Genomic DNA, 9,255 nt, shown 5'->3' with positions numbered 1-9,255 from the left:
ACAAAATCAGAGCAGGCAGTAGAATTAGGCAAGAAGCTGCTGCTACACTCATGAGCCCTTGTGGGGCATTAAAATCACCAATTATGCACCAAGGGCCAGGAAAAGAAAGGAAATTAGAAGCAGCCTGACTCCAAAGATCCCTTCTTCTAATGTAGTTGGTGTGAGCATAAATAACAGCAACATTGAAAGTCTTATTAGCCAAGCAAAGAGAGAAACTGAAATGCTGATCCAAAGAAGCAAGAACAACTGGGAACAAATCCACACTGCATAGACCCCAAAGAGAGGGAAAAATATCACCTCTATTATTCAAAGCAAAAAACTTAAGGTTGAGAGCAGCCCAGAAGGAATCTCTTGAAGCAGATTGAGAGATCATAGGTTCAGCAATGAAAACCAAAGAAGGTTTATGAGACAAACACATATTCTTTAGGGTGAGTCTTGTGTTTTTATTCCCTATTCCCCTACAATTCCAATAGATGAGCTTCATTTGGAAGTGTTGAGGTAGCCACCCCTTCGGGTATGGTACACCTTCTCAGCTTGACCTTTCTTTTTCAATTTCCTTTTCTGAGATTTACTCACAACAGTTGTAAACTCTTCCTCAGCCTCAGAAATTTCATCATTTGCCCAAAGCTTGCCAACCAATTTGAGATCATTGGCTGCAACCTCATCAAAGTCTTCTGTGTCTTGCACAATCACATTATCACTATCCTCATGATCAATTGCCTCATCACCTTGAACCTGTGATTGAAATGGAGATGCCAGAGGTTGCACCTCAACAGAAGGCACCTCAGTAGAAGGCTCCACATGGGAAGATAGGCTCCACAGGGGAAGATGGAGCTAACCTCTCCATGTTCCTAAGCATTGTTTCATCTCTTTTATCAATCTCCAAATTAATGATTAAATCATTAACCTCATCCACCTTGGTGTGTTTCTCACCCTTAAAGGTTTTCTTTGTTGCATTTCTTGCTTTGTCAGCCATGTCATGCTTCATATTTTTCCTACAATTCGAGAGCAAATGACCAATTGCATGACAACCTTGGCAATAGTCAGGCAAGTTTCCATATTCAAGAGAGACAAAGAAGGCAAATCCTTCTCTTTCAACCAGAATTTGCTCAGGGAGCTTATCCTTTAGATTGATCTCCACCATGACTTTTGCAAAATGACCAAAACTCCTAGATTGGGTAGCATCATCCAAAGAGATAGGAGTTCCAACACCCCCTGCAATGGAGAAAATAATCTTTGGACTCCAATACTCTTGGGGAAGATTATGTATCCGAACCCAACACTGGGTATGCGAGAGCTTTTGAACACTAGGAATGAAATCCGGGGTCCAAAGGAAAAGCTTAAGAAAACCAGGCTTGAGATTCCAAGAACCAATCGAACAAACATGCCTCATATCTTCCACTGAGGAGAAAGCAAAGTCATAAAAACCTTTCCCTAGAGAAACCATGGACCATTTCCCAACCATACTCCAAAGAGAAGAAAGCTTTGTTTTTAGATCCAGGAATTTAAGAGGAGTATCACCTTTAGAGAAGATCAACCTACCATGAAGATGAGTTTTACACCGTTGCAACCCTGCTTGGTATTCATCTTCGGGTATTTTGATGGCAATGGCATTACCTTTCAAGCAAGGTTGAGATAGTTAAGAGAATGATATATCACACGTGCTTTTAAGAGCTTGAGCAAAAGTACGTTTGGAGGGGAGAGGACCCTAAGACGTTTTTGGAGCTTGTTCTGGTGCACTCTCCAACTCCAAGTCTTTCAAGAAGTCCCAAGGGATGAATGAAGAGTGATTCATGGTGTATCAAAGGCAGAAAAAGCTTTCCAAGAATTTGGAACCGTGCCCTAACAGAGCATTTTCGATTCTCTTGATCAGCAAACACATATTTACAACTATAGTTATTTTGGATAAGAATTTTATGTATAAGTCTATAACTACCCATCATTCACTAACTCCAATAACAACTTTTATAATAGTAACAATAAGAGGATTATGATTAATAAAATACTTAAAAGAAAATCTTTAATATGGAAAATTTTATAAAATACCCATCATTCACTAACTCCAATAACAACTTTTATAATGAACTATTTTTCATCCTAAATATCCCTTAAACTTTAATTTGATGACACTAATGCATGCATACAAATAATGTTAAATTAATAGAAACAAAAATTCTAATATTATTATTTTATTGTATATGTATATCAATAAATGCATCAACTATTTTTAATTCTGAAATTTATTTCTCCTCTTCTTCTCCATCATTTTTATATTGGACATTAACATGGACTAATTTGCATTGTTAGTATTGCTAATTAATAATGATTAATTTACCAATTCACTAAAGTTTAAAGAACCATTAAGAAATAAATAATTTATAACAAGTAGTTGCAAAAATCTTTAAAGTTTTTTTAGTATTATCAAAGATATTTTTCACATTTTTTCAGTAAGGACTAATTCCTCTTGTATATATGGTTATTTTTCCAACAAGTATTAATCTCAGAAATCAAACTTTAAAATCTTTGATTACATTAATAGATCAACACATAAAATACATACAGTTTAATAAGGTTTGTATATGGTTTGAAGGGAATTATATTGTAGAATTTGGCAACGTACGTGAAATTCATTCTCAAGTTTAGTAACTGTTTGCCGTATAAATTGAACAACAACTACACACGATCTCTCTCTTTATGACTCTTCCAACGCCCAACCTTTCACCTGAACCTTCTTTCCTTCTTCAACTCCCACACCAACAATAATAACAATAAGAACAACAACTTTCCCTTTTTCATGCACCATTCACACAATTACCATAATGGGTAATCTCTGTTCTCTCTTCAAACCCATCAACAACAACACCAACCATGTCTCTTCCACCACCACCAAGAAGCGTTCCTCCCACGCGCCGCCGAGCAACCGCTGGTCACGTTCCCGCAAAGACATGAACCTCGATGAAACTGTTAATATTCGGCAACAGGCTATAGCTACAGCAGCACTTTACAGACAGCATCAGCAGCAGTTTGATCGGTCTAGTTCAATGAGGTATCCAAATGGGTCTAAGAGGAATGCGAATTTGTTGCCTAGGAGTTCTAGTTCTAGAGCTAGATCACTTACTGATCCTTTGCTTCAGCCTCATCAACTTGTTAATCAGGTACTTACTTTGTTTTCGGTTTCAAAGAGTCAGCTCAGTTGGTCGAGTTTCAGGCTTATATATTAAGCCTGACAGCCTACAGGTCTGTTTGTGAGTTTGGTTTTGGAAGAAAAGAAAAAGGGAAATGGAAAGGTCGTCAGCTATTTCATAAGTGTGTTTCATGGCTAAGTCTTTCATTTCCTTCCAAAACTCAACTCCTAAGGGTTGTTTGCGGGATGAGTTTTGGAGGGAAACGAAGAGTGGAGAATAATCTTACAAGTATATTTCATGATTCTCAAGTTTTTTCATTTATTTTTATTCCCCTCCAAAATACAACTCGCAAATAAATCATAAGAAATAGAAACTATTTTTCCTTATGTTTATATTATTGTCCTCTATGTGGGACTGGGTTTTCTCATATCATTTTTTGTTAGTGTGAAGATTTATGACATTGGTGTCTTTGTCATGTGATTACATGAGAGGATCCATTCATCTTGTTTATAAGTTATTGATAAAGTATGGAACTTGATCCATGGTATTAATTTGAAGGAAGGGAAAGATTTATCACATGATTTTGTATTTGTTGATTTGGTTCATTATAATTATAGAAGTGTTAAAATTGAGAATTTACTCAACATTGGAGTGAAGTTGAATTCGCTCCCTTTTTGAGTGTTTTTCTATGATGATATTTTTTTCTTAGACTTATAGGAGATGATGATTTTGGAACATGAAATAATGCATTGAAGAAAAGGAAAGAAGCCTAGAATGATGGTTCTGTGATGATCAAGTTTCTTAGGTTTACATCAGAATAGTGTTGTGTTTGTGAAGAAAATAGGCAAAATTGCTATTTTGGTCCCTTAACTTCCTTTGTCTCACTTTGTTCTTTCAATTTTACTTCTATTCGCACCATTAGTCCTAACGTTGAATCGACAAAGAATTAAGTTCGGGGATCAAAATAACATTTTCGCGAATAAAATAACTTGTTTCATAAGCATTCAAAAGACAATTGTACTGGCACACATTAAAGTACAATATCATGGTAGAATGCATAATAGGTACCTAAATTATAGTTTTCTTAAAGAATACTGTGTTTGAGTTTTAAATAATTGAAGGGCATGTGGAGGAGGTGAGATTTGAGCTTTTTGAAGTGTTTTTTACTAAAAGTTGGTGTAGCTTTGAAGGGAATATTGTTTTGCTTTTCTTGTGATAGCAGCTATGTCAGGGTTTCTAAAATGACATTGAAATTATAGATGGATCCAATGCTGTTCTTTCTAACTTGAGGCTATCAATGATTCAATGTATTGTCATTTTCTCAACTAGTACACTACATTGGAAATGAACTGAGGCTATTAATCTAATGCCATTTTTGTAATTAGAGTCTCATATTAAAAATTCCCCTGCTGTGCAAGACAAGGCAAAAAGCAATGAAATGACAATTATATCTTTTTATTTATACTTCGAATGACATCGGGTACCATTTGACAGGGTATAAAGGTTGATGATCTTGAGAGCAATCATTTCATTCTTGTTCATGGAGGTGGCTTAGGAGCCTGGTGTTGGTACAAAACTATAGCACTTCTAGAAGAAAGTGGTTATAAAGTATCAGCCATAGATTTAACTGGTTCTGGAGTTCATTCATTTGAAACAAACAACATTACAAGTCTGTCGCAATATGTTAAGCCACTAACCGATTTTCTTGAAAATCTTCCCGAAGGCGAAAAGGTGCATATTTAGTTGCTTCTCCACTTTATAATCAACCATTTTCTGTTAAGGAATTCACACTGGTGAAAGATCATATGAAATGTGAATGTCTAACTTTCGGCATAAAAAACTCTTACAATGACACTGATAACAGGTGATCTCAGTTGGACATGATTTTGGCGGGGCATGTATATCATATGCCATGGAGCTATATCCTCTCAAGATTTCCAAGGCAGTCTTTATTGCCGCAGCAATGATGTCTAGTGGACAAAGTACTCTCGATATAGTTTCTCAACAGGTTTTACATCTTACACTACCATTAAGATTGCAATTGCGGTTATTGTGACCATTGTGATGTGGATTGCAACCATTGTGGTGTGGATTATTCTGCTTAGAAAATATTTTTAAATGGATGCGGTCTGACGTGGCCCAATACAGTTACGTTGCGGCCCGATTCAACCTTAATGTGGTCCGATATGGTTGTGTTGTAGCCTAATGCGGTCACATCATTGTGATTTGGTATCACACTGTAATTGAGGTGTAATGCGGTTGCGGCGGTCACCGTAACCGCAATATTGTGGTCCACAATTTGAATCAGTATAGTAACATTATTTGCAAATCTGGTGTTATATGTTGCAGGCAGGTACAGATGATCTTATGCAACAAGCTCAGATTTTCTTGTATGCAAATGGGAATGATCACCCTCCTACTTCCTTTGAGCTGGAAAAATCATTATTGAGGGATTTGTTATTCAACCTTTGCCCCTCCAAAGTAAGTTTCAATATAAACAATACCACTTTTAATTATAATTTTAGCATTCTACTTTTATGGGAGGGTTTTTCTTTCTATGCATGTGGGGCCATTCTTTCACTTTGTAGTAAATTATTTTTAGTATAGAATACCCTTGAGTTTCATAAACTTCTATGAATTAAGATTTTAGTGTTAAGGGCACATAAATTACATATGGGCTCTTGAAGGGCCAGAAGAATTAGTGTATTGGTAGGAGAAACAAAGAGATTGAATATCTATTTGTTAAGGTAAAATTGTAAAATCATTGCCTTTGGGGTACCCAATTTCCCCTTCTTCCCTGTCTAAGAAATCAAACAGAGATTTTCCATCCTGCTCTCCGGAGCACATATGTTGTCCTATAATTCGTGCCACTTCATGTGCTATCAGCTATAATTTGTTGGAAAAATATATTTAAGTTAAAAAGTTTAATTATTAAATATTTTTATGACGAATTATGGGACAGAAGATATGCTCCCCATACACATGAGTGATTTAAAAAAAATATTATTATTTAAAATGGCAATGCCTATGAAAGTGACTTATCATTACATGCTTTGTATCAACCTATGACTTATCATCACTGACCCATATTTACATTAATACTAACTCATAATGAAATATGAAAACAACAAATCATAAAACATAAGATAAAGTAATCTCAATACTAAGAGATCTTCTAAGATATTCTAAACAATTCTAAAATATAATAGATATACTCTATGAATTTAAGATATTATGAGATACTTTCATATACCCCTTCTTTGCCATAATAACACTACAAATAGAGTATATCTTGTGATGAAATCTCCTGTGAAAGCTTTCTATCAAAATCTTTCCTAAACCACAAAATATGGTCTCTACATAATGAAATAGTTTTGTGATTTCCCTTTCACCCTCTCTGTTTGTTGATTTCTCTCTTAATACAGGATGTTGCATTAGCATCTGTCTCAATGAGGCCAACACCATTTGCACCAGTTTTAGAGAAACTTTCGCTATCTGACCTGAAATATGGATCGGTAAGGCGGTTTTATATTGAAACACTTGAAGACAATGCCATACCTATCACACTCCAGGAGAATATGATAAAGGCTAACCCCCCAGAAAAGGTTTTCCATTTGAAGGGTGCTGATCATTCTCCTTTTTTCTCAAAGCCTCAAGCCCTGCACAAGTTACTAGTAGAAATCTCCAAGATCCGTTGAGAGCATTCGTCTTTCTGAATTGTTTGTGAAGGATCGATACTTAAAGCGACACTAACATTACGATGGATCTCCGATTTCGTTACCATGAAAGTGTATTGTGTACTTAAAGTCTGTTTGCGAGTTGAGTTTTGAAGAGGAATAGTGAGAAAATGAAGGCTTCAGAACCATCTCACCAATGTATTTTATGGCTGCTTTCAAGCCTTCATTTTTCCTTTCATCCCCTCCAAAACAAAACTCGCAAGCAGATCCTAAATTACAGGTTTCGTTCTTCTTATCTTTTTTCGATTTTTTATTTATTTTGAGAGTTAAATTAGGAAAACTTGCTTGTATGGCTTGTAACTTGTAAGAGTATTACTTGCAACATAACAATCATGTTATATTCCGATTTAAAAGTGTCAAGGTTTTTGCTGAGAAATAAAATACTGTGACATGACACTGATAAGTAAATCCTACAGCTACAGAACCATACTAAAGAGACCATGACTAAGATTTTAAGACTACAAAGACACATTACTAGGAAGAATAACTCTTTGGGTATCAAAGAAGATGAAATTATTCTTTCTGGTTGATAGAGGTTTACAGTTTGAGAATCCTCTTATTCTTGTTCTTTACCTCTTTTTTTTTTACTCTAATGCTTTTTGTGGGTAGTTTTCTGCATTATTTTTGCATGTCACTAAGTATAATAATTATTTTGTACTTTGAGCAAAATGAGTAAATAAATTCCTTGTGCATTACATATTGCAAGAAAGCTGAAATGATAGCGTTCTTGCATTATCTCTAGAGAAAGGTTTTATTATAAGGGCTAAACTTAGTTGCAGTAACTTAAATACTGGTTGTACTGGTACATAATTATATTAGGACATTTCACACACAAGGGGGTTAGGATTAGATTTGAGTTAACAGTGTTTGTTAATAATGATTACTAGGTTAATGTTGACATGAATTTTTTTAACAAATGTCCTAATATGATTAGATATCAGTACTACCTGTACTTGAAAAAAGTTCCATTCAAATATATGAAATGAAAGTCCTTCCTCTTGGGACTTTTAAGTACTTGATTTGTAAAGAACTTGTAGTGTCAGAGGCAGTGTTTTGAGTTTTAAATTACTCATGGTTGTGATCACTGTGGTTGCAGTCACTGTCGTATCGTGGTTACTACAATTATAATTATTGCGATGCAGATTGCGGCTATTGTGATATGAAATATTTTGTGATTAAAAAATACTTTTGAATATGATGAGGTCCAATGTAGTCCAAATGTAGTCCGATGCGATTCATATACGGTCCGATACAATTACGCTGCGGCCCAATATGGCCGTATCATTAGATTGGGGTCACAATGAAATGCAGTGTGATCTGGATCACTGCAACTTCAATATTACATCTGCATCAGGTAGTGTAGTCCATAATTTGAAGAAAGTTGCAAATAACTTCAGTAATAGAATAATGCAAATACTAATTGAATGTGAAAATGAATACACCAAATGAGAAATAGTAGTAGATGGAAATGCCTTAGCTAATGCTGGCCATAGAGGGTCTGTATTTTCTATTTTGAGTGAGCTCCTTCCTTTTTATTTCAATCTCTATGTGAGGAAGTATTTAGGATGGAACATTATTGAGTTGTATATAGCCGATTCCGCTTATGAGATTAAGGTTTAGTTGTTGTTATTCTATGTGGGAATGCTTATGAGGTAGCTTTTTCACAAATGATTATGTAGTTTCTTTGTTTGTTTGAGTATTTTGCCTCAATAATTATAGAAAAAAAAAGAAATAGTATGAATTTGATAGAATAATTGAAAGTGAATAAATAAAGGCTTGTAAAAAATATGGTAAAGAACAATGCACTTTTGTTCAGAATAAATATAAAATACCATATCAAGATGTGAAACTGATAATAATTGATTGTAAAGATATATGGAAACAATAAAAATGAAACTTTTAAGTGACAAAGTATGAGTACTACAATTTAAACCCATCGCTTAACTATTAATCGATTAATTATACAGTTAATTGTTTAATTGTTATTGATGTTGTCTTGTTTCCATGGTGGCTTTGTTCTCCAATAGCCCCCTCAAGCTGGAGGGTAAATGTTAACGACTCTAGGTTTATAATTTGATTTGATAACAATGTGGTGGATCGGAATTTCGATCCTAATGTGATTGAATTTTTTCAACCACTTGATTATTTTCCTGGTTAAAAATCTTGACTATATTCCCATGGTTTTTCCATGGTTTTATATTGTTGAAGCTTCCTTGGTTGCTCCTCATCATGAGATTCACTTTCTTGGTGTGAATTTCATAGCCTTTTTTGTTCTTGACAGCATTTTAATCTTCCCTTTGCAAATAGAGTCTTGAAAATGGGTTATAAAAAATCTTAAAGCATGATCACAATCTTACATAACACTAATACCTTTGAACATTCTTGAATCTCGG

At 34.8% G+C, this 9,255-nt stretch overlaps 2 protein-coding genes across 3 annotated transcripts; one reads left to right on the top strand and one right to left on the bottom strand.

Annotated features, from left to right (window-relative positions):
• LOC109359778 lies at positions 481-2,803 on the bottom strand. The gene is made up of 3 exons (XM_019604473.1): positions 2,716-2,803; positions 821-1,617; positions 481-735 (listed from the first exon to the last, which is right to left on the bottom strand). Exons 1-3 carry the CDS (start codon positions 2,801-2,803, stop codon positions 481-483), a joined length of 1,140 nt encoding a protein of 379 aa, XP_019460018.1.
• Positions 2,657-7,258, top strand: LOC109359157 (putative methylesterase 11, chloroplastic). 2 transcript variants are annotated; one of them, XM_019603720.1, is made up of 6 exons: positions 2,657-2,747; positions 2,781-3,155; positions 4,620-4,856; positions 4,990-5,133; positions 5,475-5,606; positions 6,551-7,258. In XM_019603720.1, exons 2-6 carry the CDS (start codon positions 2,820-2,822, stop codon positions 6,821-6,823), a joined length of 1,122 nt encoding a protein of 373 aa, XP_019459265.1. In that variant the 5' UTR covers positions 2,657-2,747; positions 2,781-2,819; the 3' UTR covers positions 6,824-7,258. The 2 variants fall into 2 exon arrangements, with proteins under 2 accessions (XP_019459265.1, XP_019459264.1); XM_019603719.1 differs by having other exon boundaries at positions 2,660-3,155.

The sequence above is a fragment of the Lupinus angustifolius genome, chromosome LG11 (genome assembly GCF_001865875.1).
Source record: "Lupinus angustifolius cultivar Tanjil chromosome LG11, LupAngTanjil_v1.0, whole genome shotgun sequence".
Lineage (NCBI taxonomy): Eukaryota > Viridiplantae > Streptophyta > Magnoliopsida > Fabales > Fabaceae > Lupinus > Lupinus angustifolius.
The sequence above is the reverse complement of the archived record's forward strand: the minus strand, read 5'-3'. Positions and strand labels throughout refer to the sequence as shown.

Excerpts from the sequence above, each read along its gene's own strand:
- LOC109359157 (XM_019603720.1), top strand. The coding sequence starts at position 2,820 with ATGGGTAATCTCTGTTCTCTCTTCAAACCCATCAACAACAACACCAAC. Across the intron at positions 3,156-4,619 it reads CTCATCAACTTGTTAATCAG|GGTATAAAGGTTGATGATCT; the intron begins GTACTTACTTTG and ends ACCATTTGACAG. Across the intron at positions 4,857-4,989 it reads ATCTTCCCGAAGGCGAAAAG|GTGATCTCAGTTGGACATGA; the intron begins GTGCATATTTAG and ends CACTGATAACAG.
- LOC109359778 (XM_019604473.1), bottom strand. The coding sequence starts at position 2,803 with ATGGTGCATGAAAAAGGGAAAGTTGTTGTTCTTATTGTTATTATTGTT. Across the intron at positions 1,618-2,715 it reads AAAGAAGGTTCAGGTGAAAG|GTAATGCCATTGCCATCAAA; the intron begins GTTGGGCGTTGG and ends CTTGCTTGAAAG. Across the intron at positions 736-820 it reads GGTTAGCTCCATCTTCCCCT|GTTCAAGGTGATGAGGCAAT; the intron begins GTGGAGCCTATC and ends TTTCAATCACAG.